Source organism: Callorhinus ursinus, unplaced genomic scaffold, assembly GCF_003265705.2.
Source record: "Callorhinus ursinus isolate GAN/ISIS: 27379988/994484 unplaced genomic scaffold, GSC_fseal_2.0 scaffold5, whole genome shotgun sequence".
NCBI lineage: Eukaryota > Metazoa > Chordata > Mammalia > Carnivora > Otariidae > Callorhinus > Callorhinus ursinus.
In genome coordinates this window covers 72,236,388-72,255,390 of record NW_027397067.1, presented here as the reverse complement: position 1 = coordinate 72,255,390, position 19,003 = coordinate 72,236,388, and the positions used below count along the sequence as shown (strand labels likewise).

At 48.3% G+C, this 19,003-nt stretch overlaps 1 protein-coding gene across 1 annotated transcript in view; it reads left to right on the top strand.

Moving 5' to 3' along the window:
• Positions 1-17,958, top strand: part of ADCY8 (adenylate cyclase 8) — a 227,133-nt gene extending 209,175 nt beyond the window's left edge. Inside the window, exons 15-18 of the mRNA XM_025871521.2 lie at positions 5,207-5,353; positions 13,073-13,165; positions 14,536-14,650; positions 17,471-17,958. Coding sequence (XP_025727306.1) covers positions 5,207-5,353; positions 13,073-13,165; positions 14,536-14,650; positions 17,471-17,958 — 843 coding nt within the window. The remainder of the gene's footprint in view (positions 1-5,206; positions 5,354-13,072; positions 13,166-14,535; positions 14,651-17,470) is intronic.
• The last annotated feature ends 1,045 nt before the right edge of the window (positions 17,959-19,003 follow it).

Genomic DNA, 19,003 nt, shown 5'->3' with positions numbered 1-19,003 from the left:
GAGGGAAACCATGTACCAGGTGTCATTCTAGATCCTGGGGGTCAAACAGTGAACAAAGAAGAAGAAGAGTCCTTGCCGATATGGACCATGCGTTTTCATGAGCAGATAGACATGAACGTGAATAAATACACAGGATAGTGCCCAGTAGTGATCAGTCCTCCTCGGACAGAAGAAGCTGAGTAAGAAAACAGAGTAGGTGAAGGGGGTGGGGTTGACACCGGAGGGTCTCTCCAAGGTGAGGGTGTTCACACAGAAACCTGAGGATGCTAATAAAGTCAACCGGCCCCAGACATTGTTTCTCCCCTGCAGAGAGGTGGCTTAACTCAGTAGAAGAAACACAGGACCTGGAATCAGGCAGGCCTAGGTGCCCTGGGCCAAGAGCTGGCTAAGTCTTCATCCTGATACCTGGGCGGAGCCGGGAGTGTGCATATGCTAAAAATCCTCTAAGAAGCCCAGACCCAGAGGACAATAGAACAGTAATAGCTTTACTATATTCATCAATCCCTCCCCAGTTTACAGTGCTCTTATGTTCTTTGAGCCCAAAATAGCAAGAAACAGATGGCATACTCAAAGCAGTGGACTGGGGAGAGTTGAACAATGGGGCTGTCTTTAAAGGTGTAGGCAGGTGGTTGGCACTTTTCCATACCCGCCCCCCAAACCCTTCACCTCCTTTGTGTGCAGCACAAATTCCATCTCTGTTATTAACTAGCTGTGTGACCTAGGGCAGCTTACCCAACCTCTCTGAGTACATCTCCTCATTTGATTCATAGGAAACAATACAGACCTTCCTGAGTCGATGTAGGAATTAAATTGGGTGAGAACACATGAAGTGCCCAACACAGCCCAGTGCAAGGTGGGTTCGGTACAGATAGGCCACCTGGTGCACCTGAAAGCCCACTGCCCTGGGTTTGGTTCCTATGGCCACTTTCTTCACCAGATAGCATCTGACAGAGAGGACTGAGCCTCCTCCCACCCCAGTCCCACCCCTCCAACCCCTAATAGGATGTAGCAGAGTCAAGATCTGAACTCAGGTCATAGGTCTTGAAGTTTATGCACTGAGAAACCCCAACCAAAGGTCCAATCAACCATCCATTCAGAAGGACTTACGGATCCAGTTTCCAGTCCCAGTGACATTTATTCCTAGGCATTATCCTGATTATTATTGTGGTTACTGGGGTGATGGTTGCAGTCATGGTGTTTGCTTATTAGCATTAGTAGCAGCCCCAGCAGCATGGGCTCTGGAGTCAGACTGCCTGGGCGGGCATGAAGTCCAGCTGTGTCTCTCAACAACTGCGGGTCTTGGGTGAATTATTTAATGGCTATGTGCCTCAGTTTCCCCACAAGTACACCAGGATCTTAACTGTATCTAGCTCCTGGGTTGTGAACATTCCACACGGTGATGTATGTGCAGCCTTCTGTGTCAAGCTTGTCATGCAGGAAGCGCTCCATGGATGTAGCTGACATTATTAGCATTGTTTGTGTTGTATAAGCAATCGGAACATTCCAGTTGTTGGCAGAGGCTGAGAAGTAAAACTAAGAACTGAGAAGTAAAACTAAGGCTGGGAGGAGCTAGGATTTGTGAGAACACTCAAGCAGATAAATGACTGATGAGAAACCCCTGGGGACCCGCCTTTATATCACAGCAGCATTTATATATCACCAGGCAGAAGTGGGAGGCAAGCTGGCCCACTGGGTCATTATGGACTGGGTTTCAGAGGGCTCTGATAGGGTTTTCTCTTTGTTTTAAAACAGAAAATAGAAATAATGGGTGTTGTGGGCTGAACTGTGTCTCCCACAATTCATATAAGTCCTAACTCCCAGTACCTCTGGATACAACTGTATTTAGAGATAGGATTTTTAAAGAGGTGATTAAGTTCCAATGAGGCCATTAGGGCAGGGCCCTAATCCACTCTGACTGTGTCCTTATAAGGGGCGATTAGGACATACACACACCCAGAGGGGAGACCACGTGAGGACACGGGGAGAAGGCTGCATCTCCAAGTCCAGGAGGGGGGGGGGGGGGGGGGGGGGGACAGCCCTGCTGACCCTTGATCTTAGACTTTGTAGCACCCAGAACAGTGAATCAGTTTCTACGTTTAAGCCACCCGGTCTGTGGCACTTTGTGATGGCAGCCTGAACAAACTAATATAATATGTAATAAACAGATTTTTTTTCCTCCAAATCACAGCCAGTTGGAGGAGTCGGATAAAACAGAGAGTCAGGCTCCTTCCGGGGTATCACTCCATTGCTCAAGGCCAAGGTGAATGGCCACCCCTTGAAAGCCACGTGCCATGGCTCTGCTCCTTGGCCACGATCTGCGCTCCCCACACCCTGCCCAGCCCAACCCAGGTCAGCCCGTCACCACCAGCCTGTGCTCTTTTGGACGAGGTCTAGTGAAAGTACTCACTCAGATTCATCCACGCTTGAAGCTCAAGACTTATTGATCTTGAATCAGGGTCACCATCTTTCTCAGACCGAGGGCACGAAAGCCAGAGGAGACAAGCCCAAGTGTGCAGCGTGGGGAGGGCCCTGGAGGTCCTCCAACCCTGGCTCGTCCACTGCTAGTGGTGTGGTCCAGAACAACAGCTTAACTCCTCTCTCTCTCTCTCATTTTCCTTATCTGTAAAGTGGCAGTAAGAATCAGTGCCTGTTTCACGGGATCATTGCAAGGATTAAATCATTGAATTCCTATGAAAGCGCTTGGTAAGCTTTGATGTTTCCTGCAAAGACCAGGGAGTAATTAATTCCAACAGGTTAGAGCATTACCTTGTACCAGATGCTATAGACAGCATGCATGATAGTGCAGGCATCCAAAAAAATATGAACTGGATGGTTAGAATGCACTAAGATGAATGCGTGGGGTCTTTGCCTCATGGAATTCCATGAAAAAGGAAGAGACAGACAGTAGGTGATGATGCAGGCAACCCGGGCGCTGCCACCGCACTGCGCTCAGCCTCCTGGCCCCAGCTACGGGTCCGGGAAGGTTCACAGCAGATATGGTATCTACATGGCTAGTGAAGGCAGAAAACAAGCATTAGCCTGGTTAGGGAGGCTAACTTCAAGAAGGAAGGACATGTCCCATCAAGGGACAGACAGTAGGAATCAAAGCATTCAAGTGTGAGGTGTGTGTGTGTGTGTGTGTGTGTGTGTGTTTGGCTCTTCCAGAAGCCGACCTTGAGACAAGGATTTGGTTGAACGTCATTCGCTTGGAGGTGGTTCCGGGAAGCCAAGGCAGGCAGGCAGGCAGGAGAGTGGGAAGGGAGGGAAGGGCTAAATGAGGCATTATCAGACTAGTTACCTCTGTGGGGCACTGGAGCTCCATCCCACTGGGAATTCGGGGACATGTCGATAGCATACCTCACAGCAACCTAGCCCAAGGAGTGAAGGAGCTGAGGACTCTAAGGCAATTGCCATCAGTCACTGGTTGAGAGCAGCTCCCCAGGGACATTAATTTCCTGGAGCACTGAGCCCGCTTCTCACGGGGCAGAGTGCCCTCTAGTGGTCAGAGAAAAGCTCCATGCAAAGCAAGGCGAGGACCCACAGCTGGACTTCTGGGAGAGAAGCAGTCAGTCAGGACATCTGCAGCATCTGCTACCGTCCTTACACAGGAGTACAATGCTTCGCTGTTTCTGGAACATGAGGTCTGATGCAGGGAATCGCAGGCAATGAGGCTGAAGAGAAAGGTGGAGGCAAGGGCATGCATATATGAATATATGTCATGCTGCTATGTTTGAGCTTTATCCTGCGGGCAGTTGTGGGCCACTGCAGGTTTGAAGAATGGGAGAGGCATGGTCAATATTCTGTCTTTAAAAGATCACTGCGGACACCATGGGGAACATGCCGCGGGATGGGACAAAACAAGTCAGGGAACCCAGTGTGGGGAGGAAAGTGGGTAGCCCTGATAAATAGCAATGGCAGAAGGGGCCGAAAAAAATACTTGAGACAAAAAGAAAGCCAGCAGAACTTGGCAATTTACTGAATCCAAACATGATGGGGAAGAAGGCTGACGTCAAGGCATCTCTGCGCATCTCTAACCTTGATGACTCAGCGACACTGTGCCACCCACTGAGAGCAGGTTTAGGTGGAGAGAAGGTGCATTTGGGTGTGGCATTTATAGCTTGAAGAGTATGAGGACAACCCAGCTTGGGACCCAGCAGCTGAGAGCCTGAGAACGGGAGCCGACTCGAAGACAGGAGTTCAGAAGATGTCCCACCTGTATGTTGGTGAAAGGTGGAGAGTAAACGAGACGGCCCAGGTAAGTGTGTGAACTTTGGACCTGGCCGTGGGTCAAGGACAGAACCACAGCCATCACCAACATTTCAGATGGAAGGTAAGCCCCAAAAAGGCATCTCTGAAGGAGCCAGGCATAAGGAACGCAAATGCGGCATCACTGAAACAAGGAAAGTCAAGAGACTCGTGGTCTTGGGAGGGATGACCCCACCGACCTGCATAGTGTCCCGGAAGACATGAACCGATACCCATGCCACGTAGTGATTTTTTCTTTCCACTTTGGCCAGCTGTCTGATCTGCTCCAGAGTCACTTCATCACAGCCTGACATGTGAATGAACACTGCCAGGGTAGGGACAGGCCGTGGAGGGAACTCATTTGGGAAGTTTGGTGCAAAGAGGAAGAGAGATGGGTGAATGGTCACAAATGTGTTCAGGTTCCAGGGGGTGTCATACTACTGAAGAAGTTAGAAGCAGGAGTTGTCAAGACATCTGGTAGAAACGTTGACCTTCAGCAGAAGGAAAATGCAGTCTGCAGTTGAAACAAAAGGGATGAAAATAAATATGAACATAGGAACAAGTATGAGTATTGGAACAGTGCTGGGTCACTGCCAAGAGGCTCAGTTTTTGCCACAGACTTAAGAGATGAGATCAGTTCTTGCGAGGAATCGAGTGGGGGGTGAAGTTAGGGACAGTGGTGAAGGTTTGGACTCGCTGCTAGGAGGACAGAAAAGGAAGGTGACCAAGGTCAAAGGGTGTGCAGTCAGAACTCGAGGCCCAGCCGAGGCTGGGGACCATGAATTGTCAATGGCCCGAGTGCACATGGCTACCGTGTTGACATGACAGTGTCAGAGCCCCGTTCTCTGTGCTGTCCGTGGGCACCTGTGAATGGGTGTAGGTGCACGTGCTCACGGGGCAGCATCACTGCAGAACCTCACCTCTGATGACCATTTGTGGCTCCCTCTGTCTCCACATGCAGGAGCTGTACTCTCAATCCTATGATGCCGTCGGAGTGATGTTCGCCTCCATCCCGGGGTTTGCAGACTTTTACTCGCAGACTGAAATGAATAACCAAGGAGTGGAATGCCTGCGCCTGCTGAATGAGATCATTGCTGACTTCGATGAGGTAAATCAAAGCCTCAGAAACCTACAGTCTCCAGTGGGCACCCCTGTTGTCCTAGCATCACGTTCGCTGTGGCAGTAGCCATGGTTGGTACTCACAGAACCCCAGGCTGCAGTATGAACACAAACATGTATTAGCTAATTTAAGTACCACATGAGATAAACACCATTGTTTTTCCATCTGGGAGATCGACATCAGAAGCGTCAGTGAGGCCGGGTAGTCTAACCCAATGGCAAACAACCATCATATGGCAAAACCAGGGCTTGATTGGAGGCCGCTGCTCTGCAGGCACTGGCATCGCAGAGACTGGGCACTGATGGGGACATTTCTCCATCTGCTCAACGTGCCAGAGATAAAACCATGAATTCGCATTTGGTCGAAGACCTAAACACAAGTATACACATGCTCCAGATACTGCTTTCTCCTTTTAGGCTCCGTGAGTGTAAAGAGCACATGACATGGGGGGATATACTCATACGGCACTGTATTTACATTAACAGATTTGGCAGGAAAGATCCTCCCCCACCCCAATCTTCTAGCTTCAAGTAAGGCACCATTGTCCATCCATTTGCCCAGGCCTGAGAAGGGAAGCGATTCATCAAGAAAATGTTAGGGAAGAGGCCATGTAAAGATGGGGGTTCAGCTGAGGTCTAGCCTCCTAGCCTGATCCCTGGGGAGCTCAGGAGTTTAAGTGGTACCACAGAGTTGTTTCAAGCTGAGGGAAGGGGGCCAAACTTTTGTACACCGTGTTGGTCAGCCATTGACTGTGGGTTGCCCCTTGAGGGGGATGGTTGCCTCACTTCCCAAGCATTTCCAGCATAGGGGCTCCCAGTGGCCCAAGGCAGTTCTCCAGAAAAGGGTACAGCAGTGCATTGTCAGCAGCCAGACCTCATGGCATTCTTGAGAATGGCCTCATAAAGGAGATGAGCGTGGGGCACCAAGAGCATTTGCAACACCACTCAATGTCCTCTCTCTCGATCCCCAGGTTCCATTTAGCTACTGGGTCCTGTGGGTTCCTTCTTGATGACTCTTTGGTCTGCCCTTTCCTCAGCATCTTCTTGCACTTGGCCATCTTACTTCTCCCCTGGATGGCTGCGGCATTCCCTAGCTGCCCCTTCCGGTACCTCACCTCAGCCATCACCAAAAGCACAGCTATCTTTTCACAACCCCTTGAAACCGAAAGGCCATCAGTGGCTCCCAACTCCTTGTAAGGTCACCTGAGGCTTTGCACTTGCTGTCCTGTACCCTCTCTGGCCTTACCTCCCACTGCGTGCCACCCGGCCCCCCACCCACCGTCCAGCGGCTTACAAGCCTTTACGCCCACCAGGCTATTCCACATTCTGCTCTTTTTGCCCAAAATTATACCATCCTCACTACACCCTGTTCTGTCTCCCTCAACTGCATGGCCAACAGAAAACCTAATACTAAACAAGCCATTCAAACATCATCTCCATGGAACACTACATCAAAAACTAATGATGTACCCTATGGTGATTAACATAACATAATAATAATAATAATAATAATAAAGGAAACTATGCAGAAAAAAAATAAACATCATCTCTACTTCTGACACCTCTTCTAATCCCCCTTCTATCTAGGTAAATGTCATCACTCCTATTTTGATGAAAAACTTATACTCTGAAACCTTTCATCACAGAACCTAAAACCCTTCAGTGTACAGATCCACCTCCCCCACTAGCCATGAAGTTCTGGGGCAGAAACCCATCTTATTAATAGAGGTGTTTACCACGTGTTGCCACAACTGCAAAATAATTTCAATATATAACATTCAGTTGGTACTTATCCCTCAGTAAAACGCACAGAGTAGGAATTATTAGCCTTCATTTTATAAATAAGCAACACTGAGGCTCTGGGACACCAAAAGAGCCCAGGCTTTGCCACCACTAAGTAGCACTGCCAACATTTGAACCCGGGTCCACCATACTGTTTTGGTTTTTAACCATTAACTGACGTTTATGGTTCCAGTTTTGTAGTCAAAAAGACAACAGTGGTCATTTTAGTCCTTATAGGGATGGGGGTGGGGATCGAGGTAAGTAAGACACAGTCACTTCTTGTTTCCATGGCTTCACAGCCTAGTGAGGGGCAAGATAACTGAATCACTTCCACAGGAGATGTCAGGGCTAAGTGTACTCATACAGAGGGCCTTGCACTGTGGAGACTGGAGGGTGACTCCATGATAATAGTACCTTTATTCCAGCTCTTTGTGGCAGGCCATACTCTCATAAAGGTAGAAATTATACTCTTATGTATCTTGGTCATTTTTTAAGATTTTATTTATTTACTTCAGAGAGAGAGCACAAGCAGGACAAGGGCAGAGGGAGAAACAGACTCCTCGCTGAGAAGGGAGTCCGATGAGGGCTCTACCCCAGGACTCTGGGTTAGGGTTAGGGCTGAAGGCAGACGCTTAACCGACTGAGCCACCCAGGAGCCCCAACTCTTACGTATCTTGTTAAGTCCTCAGGGACTAGCGCTGTGCCTAGAACATAGGAGATGTTCATAACAGGTGCTTACTAAGTATTTGCTAAAGGGATCAATCAATTAATTAATTAACGGGGGACAAAAACAAGCTGGAAAATAGCAAGGTGAAGATAAACTAGTGTAATCCAAAACATATCTTTAAATTAAAAAAAATTAAAATAACTGTATTTAAAAAAAAAAACAAAAAACAAACCCTGACTGAAGGTTGAGCCATCAGGCTGTTTTATTTTAAACTCTATAGTCCCCCATCCCCCAAAAGTACTCACGAGCATGTATTTAAAATGTAATAAATAAATATGAAGTAAATTTGCATCTCCGTGCCCCAATTTGTAGACACCTGGTATCTTACAAGAACAAGACAGCGCCCCTCTTGGTAGAGGTGGGTTTTTGCAGAGGAAAGTTAGATTGGCTAGGAGAGGGGGAGATTGATTGGTCCAGGAGCTGGGTTTTAGACCAGGAGGAGGAGAGGAGGAGGAGCTGGAGGAAAATGAGAGAAGAGAGGAGGGCAGAGATCAGAGGGAGAATCAAAAAGAAGACGTCGGAGAGGATGTGGAGAAAGGGGAACCCTCTTACACTGCCAGTGGGAATGCAAACTGGTGCAGCCACTCTGGAAGACAATATGGAGGTTCTTCAAAAAGTTAAAAGTAGAACTACCCTGTGACACAACAATTGCACTACTAGGTATTTATCCAAAGGATACAAACATAGTGATTCGAAGGGGCACCTGCACCCCAATGTTTATAGCAACAATGTCCACAATAGCCAAACTATGGAAAGAGCCAAGATGTCCATCAACTACATCAAAAACTAATGATGTATTGTATGGAGACTAACATAACATAATAAAATAAAATTTTAAAAAAACAGATGAATGGATAAAGAAGATGTGGTATATATATGCAATGGGATATTACTCAGCCGTCAAAAAGAATGGAATCTTACCATTTGCAATGATGTGAATAGAACTAGAGGGTATTTTTTTTAAAGATTTTATTTATTTATTCATGAGAGACAGAGAGAGAGAGAGAGAGAGAGAGAGAGAGAGAGAGGCAGAGGGAGAAGCAGGCTCCCAAGGAGCAGGGAGCACAATGCGGGACTCCATCCCAGGACTCTGGGACCACGACCTGAGCCGAAGGCAGACGCTTAACCATCTGAGCCATCCAGGCACCCAGAACTAGAGGGTATTATGCTAAGTGAAATAAGTCAGAGAAAGACAAATACCATGTGATTTCACTCATATGTGGAATTTAAGAAACAACATAGATGAACATAGGGGAAGGAAAGGAAAAATAAAACAAGACAAAATCAGAGAGGGAGACAAATCATAGAGACTCAACCCTAGGGAACAAACTGAGGGCTGCTGGAGATAGGGTAACTGGGTGATGAGTATTAAGGAGGGCACGTGATGGAATGAGCCCTGGGTGTTATAAGCAACTGATGAATCCCTGAACTCTACCCCTGAAACTAATAATACAGTATATGTTAATTGAATTAAATTTTAAATTAAATTTTTTTAAAAAAGGAAAGAAGGGGAGGAAAGGGGAAGAAGTAGAAGAGAAGGGGCAGGAAGAGGGAAGAGCATGCAGTCAGCAGGAACATTCCATGGCTTGCCCACCCCGAGCACTGTCAGCTTTCCCCATGTGGGTCCTTGGGACACCCAGACGTGCCTTATTCCTCTGTGTCAAGAGAGACCCTCCATGTTCTGCCCTGGCTAAGCTCCAGCCAGATGCTTCGTGCTGACTTTAGTAACAATGCTGCTCTTCTTGCTGATAAAAGTACCACGGGAACCTGGGAGCGTGCGACATTCATTCTTGGCTCAGAGGAAAGCAGGACATTGCATGGAGCACATGCTCCGAGACTGGGTTTGCAATAACCCAATGACGGGGCTCCTCTCCCCACAGCCCCTGCTTTGTTGAAGGCCAAAGGGTGCTCCCACATCTCGGCACTCTGTGCGGACAAGCGAAATAATAAAGGGGCTGATTAAGACCCGCATTATGCCCCCAGATGCTTTTAGCTATATGGCCGATACATTTGCTGCGTGGACATTCGATGAAATAATGAAGCCTCTTGCTGCCTTCTGATTGACTTCTGAGGAGGAGGCAGTTTTTCCTGGGCCTGAAGTTGGCCCTTGGCCAAGTCGTTCCAAGAGAAGAGAGGAAGGAAGAGTGCCCCCTCCCTGCAGGAAGCTGGGGAAAGGCAGTTGTAAGGAGGCAGAGAGAAGGAGATGGGCAACCGAAGACATTCCAAGATCCCTGAGCTAATATTTTAACAGCCGCAGGGCTGCTAAGAGACCAAACAAACCTGCTTAGTGGTGTGTGAAGGCGAATGTCAGACATGATCCGAGGCTGAGGATGTGCAGGATGCTCCAACCACTTCCTTTCCTGGGTGCAGTTGGTGGAATCTTCACCAGGGCAGAACAGTGGCTTTAAGAAAAAAAAATAATAAACAAAGGATGCCTCAGCTGTGAATCAGGCTACACATACACACACACACACCAAAGCAAATCACAAAAGCACCTGCCAGTTTTCCTTGTTTCCCAGAAGAATTTCTCTCCAGCTAGAATTTTTCATGTTTTCTTAGCTCCAGAATAATTTTGAGAGGATGCCTGTAGCAAGACATGTGTAGAAAATCCATCTCGTCTTCTTGGTCTGACCCACCTGTTGCATGAGCCCCTGAGCATATTGTAGTCTTAAAGGGAGACAGAGAGTTGGAGAACCAGAAGTTTTATCTAAATACCTGCCAACATAGGGGAATAAGAGGCTATAACTTAGCGCTGGGAGCCAGGGAGGTTTGTGTTTTGAACCTACATCCTCCATTCAGGGCTGGCTTCATGGATGTGTGGCCTGTGTGGGGCTGGTAGTGAGACACAATCAGAATCTGGGTATCTTTGAAGGTGAGCTAAGGATTTCCTGAAAGGTTGGATGTAGATTATGGTGTTTTTATCCAGAACAACTGGAAAAGTGGAGACACCGTTAATCAAGCTAGCAGGTGGGTAGAGGACCAAGGGTGTATTTTTGAGAATGGCAGGCGAGAGATGCCTCTGAGGCCCGTAACGGGGATGTCACTGAGCAATTTTGTGCAGAAAGAGTCTGATGGTCAAGGGAAAACACATACATTTAGGAATCTTCAGCAAAGAGATTGTGTTGAAAGCCATGAGCCATCATGAGATTGCAAGGATTAAGCTATTTTTTTTAAAGATTTTTTAAATTTATGTAGTGGGGGGAGGAGCAGAGGGAGAGGGAGAGAAGGAATCTCAAGCAGACTCCCCACTGAGCATGGAGCAAGACACAGGGCTCGATCCATGACTCTGAGATCACAACCTGAGCCGAAATCAAGAGTTAGCCATTTAACTGACTGAGCGACCCAGGCGCCCCTGGGAGTGAGTTAAAATAGAAAAGAGAAGAGGTCTGAGGCCTGAGCCTTTTGGCCACCAACACCGTGAGTTAAGGAAGATAAGAAGGAACTAGCAAAGAGGACTGAGGAATTGCCAGTGACATGGAAGTAAAGCCATGAGTGGGCAGAAACCACGTGCGTGGGAAAGGTATCACAATCAACTGGTCAGATCCTGCTGATGGGCCAAGCAGGGTGAGGCCAGTGGTCAGGCAACGGGAGCGGTCGTCACAGGTCTGGACAAGAGTAATGTCAGTGTTAAGGGGGGACTCGGGATGCCAGGTCTGTAGTGGATTTAGAAAAGCACAGGGAAGAATTTAGAGGCAATGAGGAGAGACAACAATTTGAGGATTTTTATAGCAAAAGAAATGTGGTGTCCAGAAGGACTTTTCTTAAGATGAGAAAAATATTCTTACTTCTCTGAACCTACCATGCCTTCTCCCCAACCTCCGGCCCTCATTCGTGCTGTACTCTCTGTCCGGATGCTCCCCCCAACCCTTTCCATGCCGCCAGCTTCCCAGCACACAAAGCCATGCACCCGCCGCTGAAAGACCTTTCTTTCCTTGCTCTTAAAAGTGAAGCTAGAAATCACTTGCTCAGGGAAGTCTCCAGATGTTACCAAAATGCTCCATTCTCCTCGTTCCTACACCCTGTATGTTTCCATCATGCACTTTACTAGAATTGAACTAGGGCATGTTTTGTGTGATTATTTCTTTAACATGTGATCCCGCCCCTGCCTGGGCTGTCAACCCTCTGATGGCTGGGACCTCCCATCTTGTTCATGAGACATTGCAGAAGATCAATGGATAGTTGCTGTATTAGTTACTACTGCTGCTGTAACAAATCACCACCAGTTTAGTGACTCCAAATGACAGAAATGTATTATGTTACAGTTTGGAGGTCAGAAGTCCAAAATGGATCTCACAGGTCAAATCAAGGTGTCAGCGGGGCTGTGTTCCTTCTGGAGGCTCCAGGGGAGAATCCATGTCATTGCAGCTTCCAAAGGCCACCTGCATTCCTTGGCTTGTGGCTCCTTCCCCCATCTTTAGAGCCAGCAGTCACACCTCTGACTCCTGCTTCTGCCCTCACATTGCCTTCTCGACCTTTCCTGCCTCCTCCTTTCACTTATAAGGATGCTTGTGATTACGTGGAGCGCAGCCAGCTAATCTAGGGAATCGTCCGATCTCAGGATTATTAACTTCATCACATCTACTAAGTCCTTTCTGCCATGGAAGGTAACATCCACAGGTTCCAAGGATTAGAACGTGGACATCTGTTCGGGGGAGTAGAATGGGAAGCCACAGGAGAGTTTTGCTCAGAGTGGGGACATGATCTGACTTGCCGTGGAATGGATCTCTCTGGCTGCTGGGCTGGGAGGTGAGGGAGGGAGTAGGTGGGTCATGGTGGTACAACAACCAGGTGTAAGCCAACAGTGGCTCAGACCAGGATGCTGAGAGCAAGTGTTAAGATTCCAAATACATGTTGATGGTATAGCCAAAAAAAGATTTGTTCACAGATTGGGGAACATTTGTGATTTCTTTTTTGAACCAATACAATAACCATTTATTTCAAAGATTCACTGAAACAGATCTACTCCTTAAAGAGTTATCTGGGTGTGCCCATCGTGGCGCCTGGCACTTAGCAGGTGCTCAGTAAACATATGTTGACTGCCTAAAGGCATGGTTCTCAGAGAGAAAAGTAGCTGTCTTGAGGATGCTAAACCAGGCAGAAGTAGTCCTCATTGTGAGCTGGGGGCCTGCTTCAGGAAAGCAACCCGTCTTCTGGAAGAATAAACACCAGGACTAATATCATTGCTTGGATCTATTTCAGCTGCTTGGCGAAGACCGGTTCCAAGACATTGAAAAGATTAAGACCATTGGCAGCACCTACATGGCCGTGTCAGGCCTGTCCCCTGAAAAACAGGTAAAGCAACTCCTTGCACACAGCCACACCGCATCGTAGGCACCTCACTGTTTTCATGTCGCTGAAGGCAGTGAGGCCACTGTCACCAGGCTGCATGCGAACTGGTGGGGAGACGATCTGATGAACTGGATATTCCAGTCATGTGACGTACATTTGCTCCCGTGGGAAGTAAGGTCTACTGGATGTAACGACGCTTCGTTATGATTGAGAAACCTCTAGGCGCCATTCTGAACCTCGTTGTTGACTTGATGAACAAAATCAGGGCCAAGAAATACCCTGGCTATGACTCAGTTGTGGGTGATTCCAAACCCCTGATACCAGCCTGTTTTCTTATTCTTACAGTATGTAAGAATAATAGCTCGCACTCTTTTGTGGGCTGACTGTGGGGCAAGCACTAGTGTCAAGTAGGAACACTAGCATCTACCTTCCAGCGTTAGTGGATGAGTTACCTGAGACCTTGTCATGCTCCCCATGCAAAAGCCTACATGGATATGAGTCTGAGTTACTGGGAAGAAGGAATCCTCATTTCTTCCTCTCATCGTTCCTTCGCTTGCTTTCCAACTAAAAACCTAGAAACATTCCACAAGCAGCTACCTGGGAAGACACCCACACTAGTCATTGGATGCCCGTGCATGGCACTCTATAGCAGGGTCCACAAAGTACAGCCTGCCTGCCAGATCTGACCCACCATCTGTTTTTGTCAATAAAGCTTTATTGGAACACAGCCATACCCATTTGTTCATAGTTTAGCTTTGGCTCCTTTCAAGCTAAAATGGTGGCATTGAGCAACCGTGACAAAGCCTAAAATATTACTGTCTGGCCCACCATGATTCACCAACCTCTGCTCTGGAGGGGCACAAAGTGCTTTTACATACACAATCTCATGCAATCCTTGGGAGGCAGGCAGGACATATATGTGAATCCCCATTTTATAATTGAGGAGATTGAGGTTCAGAGAGGCCCAGAGGCTTACTGTGCTCTTCCCTCAGGAGTTCTGTGAGCAATTGTCTATATGAAACATCCCTTGAACAGACGGTGTGAGCACTTCAAAGGAAATATACAGATTTCCCAGCACCTAAACACATACACACCGTCAGTGTACTCAGGAATGCATGGCGCATCAACCCGACAGGACAAGTGTAGATGTGGGGAAAGGAATATGATGAGCCACACATATTACACTCGCTTCAGCAAATCTCCCGTCATCCCGCGTTTTGGGGACGCTGCTGACTTGAGTGTACAGGGGCTCACATACCTGGTTATCTCCATCTCAGGGACGCGCAGGTGGGTTAGGACCTAGGACAGGCCCCTGCTGCAGAAAGGCTCACGTTCACCACAGTGAATGAATTCTTCTCTACCCTCTGCTCCAGCAATGTGAAGACAAGTGGGGACATTTGTGCGCCCTGGCCGACTTCTCCCTCGCCCTGACCGAGAGCATACAGGAGATCAACAAGCATTCCTTCAACAATTTCGAACTCCGGATTGGTGAGTAGCCGCCAGAGGTGTGGCGAGTGGGGGGCCCCACAGAGCTGGCTGGCCTGGCTCCATCAGACCCTCCCATGCCCTGGGCCATGGGTAGCTTTCTCCTGAGAAAAGCAGCAGGCTCAGTGTGACCTTGCCAAGGACAGGGACCGCATCAGCTCAGGCCAGTCTGGCCTTCTCACTCAGGGTGCTGGAAGCCAGGGAAAGATGCTGGCCTGTGTGCAGAAAGACACAGCAAATACTACACCCTAGCTACCTTTCTTCCAAGTTACTTGTGCGGTACCCCACCCACACAAGGCCCTGTTGAGGGAGAGAGCTGACTCGTCTTTCATTTCACTCCGACTTCATGTCATCTGATGCTGTTGGTCAGGGAGCTGCTCCCTGGTTCTTCTGGATAATGCCTTAAAGCAAAAGCAGGATTTGAGTCCTAAGGATGTCAGATGCTATGTTGCTCAAGGACAGAGAAAGCGTTTTGGCTCTTCCTTCGCCACACAGCTCACCCTTCCTTGAGCTTAGAGACACCCTGGAGCAACGCAACAGTGCAACTGAAACCATAGCAATGTGAATAGTGACCTTTTATAATGTGTATAATTGTCAATGTCTTCGGCATCCCTGCTGATTCTCGAAGGCCTCCTCCAGCAAGGTGTGAAGGCCCCGGCTCTAGTCCACATTCTCGTTCCATAGTGGGTCAACTCAGTCCCAGAGAAGGGGAGTAATAACTTACGATCACACAGCCAAATGGCCACTCAGGCAGGGGCTCCAGGATGTCAGGACAGACCAGTGATGTTCTGGCTGCCAGGCTGCAGGTTAACACAACCTTCGCTGCAGTGTTCGGATTTTAGATATCCTCTGGCCAGCATGTCATCTGACTGACTTAGGTCTCCCTGAGTAGCTTTCAAGAAACAAGGGTGAAGAAATGCCAATATCTGACTTGTCAGATCTAACAAATGCCACGAACCTTTGTTCACCAAAATAAAAAGAAGTCCTATTTTATGTTTTGGATCTATGGCTGGGATGTTCAGGGCTTGTTCCCACATGTTCCATCAACCCTACATGTCCTTTCTGAAATCATTGACCACACACTTGAACCAGGACTAAAAAAGCAGAACATCAACCCTGAACAAAGCAGGAGATGTCGCTGGGGTCAGGGTCGACCCTTGGTGTGAAATCTCAAAGTGCTGGCGTCGTTCAGAGGTTAGAAGATCATTTTCCCGACTTTGCTGGGCATCTCAGTTTGTGTTTGGGGTCCGCTGCAACCGGCTCTACGATGTTGGGCAGGCCATTTGAACCCTCCAAATGTCAGTTTCCTCATGTGCAAGCTGGGCATGTTATTATTTACCCCTGCTCCCCGCCCCCCACCCCTGCCCCCACCTTGCGGTAGTAACGTGGAATCAGATGGGGTAATGCCTGTAAGGTGCTCTGCAAATCATGGAGAGATCTCCATCACTGTAACTCCCACACGGTCTGAAAGGTCTGCTTCTCCGATTTCTCAGTCACTTCTATCTGACTTTGTGTGGGGCTGGGAGGGGTTTGCTCTTCCCCCTGCCTGGAATGATTTAACCCAGATATCTGCCTGGCTTGTCCTGTCACTGTCTTCAGATGTCTGCTCAGAAAGGCCTTCCCTCACCACCTCCTCCAAAATGTCCCCTCCCACCTCTCTCTCCCTCTAACCCAACTGGTTTTTCTTTATAGCCTTTATGATTCATTGATATATTACTTTTTTTTGTTTCTGTCTCTCCCCAGTAGAAGGTAAGCTCCATGAGGGCTGGGGCTATGTCTCTTTTCTTTTCCACCATTTCCCCCATGCCTGGAACAGTGTTGGTCCCGGGCAGGGGTCTAGTCAGGTAGAATACATGAGAAATTCTAAGTCTACTACAAGGAGACATATATGCCCACCAACATGATTAGTGAAATGTTATTATTCCTAAAAGAAGGCTACATTTCATGAAAGAGGAGTCACTGAAACTGTCTTCAAAGATATTTGCCAAATAAACGGTGGGATTGGGCAGACATGATAGTCCAAGCAGGGAGATGGGCCGGGACAAAGGCACAGACGTACTTCATGGCCGGCAGGTGAAGGCAACTCTAGCACTTCAGGGTGGGTACAGTGCAAAGAAAGGTGAAGGGGAGAGTGGTGGTGAAGGAGGTTGACAAAGCAGGCAAGAGCCAGAATCGAGAGGCCATTGGCTGGGGTTCCAAGGCCCATGGGCATCATCCTATAGGCCAAAGGAGCCACGGCGGTGTTGAAGTGGGTTGGAACTCAGTCAGATGCACCCCAGCAAGAGCCCTCCCGCTCTGGCAGTGGTGTGAAGGACGGTTTGCAGGAGGACAAGGCAGGGGACGGGGAGGCTGGTTGGGAGGCTTTTGCCATGGACCAGGGAATGATGCTCAGGACCTGGACACAGACAGAGAAGGAAGAGTTCTACCCGAGCTCTCAGAGTACTGTGCCAGAAGAGGCTGGAGGACACTGAATGTCCTGACTCCTGGTCCAGTGCTCCATCTGTCCTGGCAGCCACGATAAGTCTGTGTCCATGTGAGAATAATAATAATTTCCTCTCTAGCCCTCCCTGGTTGTCAGGCACCATGCCAAGGCCTTACTTCCATCATCTCGATTCATCTTCTACTTTGAAGATGGGAAGTGAGGTCCATGTAGGCTAAGGAACGGACACAGGCCACACACATAATGAGTGACTGAGGCGGGATCTGGGCCCTGCAGTTTAAGCACAGAGACCACCCCCTCGCTGGTCACTGCCCCAGGCTGGGGTACAGCCACCTCAGTGATGTCCCTCTTCTCTCACCTCTTGTTCCTTTGGTCACCTGCAGGCATCAGCCACGGCTCGGTGGTAGCTGGCGTTATCGGCGCTAAGAAACCACAGTATGACATTTGGGGCAAAACTGTGAACCTGGCAAGTCGAATGGACAGCACAGGGGTCAGCGGCAGGATCCAAGTCCCCGAGGAGACCTATCTCATCCTGAAGGACCAGGGCTTTGCCTTTGACTACCGAGGGGAGATCTACGTGAAGGGCATCAGTGAACAGGAAGGAAAAATCAAAACGTACTTTCTGCTGGGAAGAGTCCAACCCAACCCATTCATCCTGCCCCCGAGAAGACTGCCCGGGCAGTACTCCTTGGCCGCGGTCGTGCTGGGCCTTGTCCAGTCCCTGAACAGGCAAAGGCAGAAGCAGCTCCTCAACGAGAACAACAACACAGGGATTATCAAGGGTCATTACAACCGGCGGACTTTGTTGACACCCAGCGGGCCAGAGCCTGGAGCCCAAGCCGAAGGCACCGACAAGTCCGATTTGCCATAAAAGCATTTTCTTTGTGTTTCTTTTTTTGTATTTCTTTTATATATAAAATAAATATACTAATAAAAAGGTTTAATTTTTTTTAGAACAAGGATGGTTTCGTTGGTCTTTGGCTATACTAATTGAAGATAGGGGTTGAGTTTCTCTTCCATCACAGACCTTTATTGACCACCTCTTATGTACAAGTTTCTTTGGGAAGCACAGATAAATAAGGTCCGGTCCTTGACCTTGAGAGGCTCACAGTTGAGTATGAAAGAGGGACGTGTAAACAGACATTCAACACACCTGCCATTTATTGAGCTCCTGTGGTGTGCAGGGCCCAATACCCAACTCTTTACATAATGACCTCATGTAATCCCCACAGTACCTTGTACTTCCCTTCAACCAGCATATATTGAGCACCTACAATGTGCCTCTGCTTCCCTAAGCTCCAGGGAAATCCTGGCAAAATCTTGCCCTCGTAGAGCTAGCATTCAGGGTGGGGATAATAGATCATATTCCTATAAACCAATACATAAATGGTCTACTTCCAGTTAGGGGTAGAGGCAATAAAGAAAATTGGGTAGGACAATGGGGATAAAGAATTGGGGGTCAGGGAGGCTATTGAGCTGGAATCCACAAAGAGAGCTTCTTTGAGGCCTTTGTTTTGAAGATTTGCTTTAAACGATAAGAAAGAAGCACCCTGGGAGAAAAGTGAAGGGGTCAGAAAGAATCAGAAAGGCCCAGAAGTGGGATCAAGCCCATGCGACCTGTTGGAGGAACAGTGACAAGGTCATGGGCTGGGAAGTGGTTACAGGTGGATTACACCCTATCCTGGGAAGACTGCATCCTACGCCCTCCTTCTCCCTTGACCTCAAAGACTCCCAGGAAAGTTTCGTGCAGGTGAGAGAGCTCAGAAAATTAAAGGATTTTTCCCAGATGGTGTAGTTGCTGAACTAAGATCAGAACTCTCTCGGTCAGTCAACACTGACCGCTGTCACAGGTAATTCCCACTTTAGTGGCCAAAACACGAGATTTCTCTCATTCACATCCTGTTGGACAAGTCGGG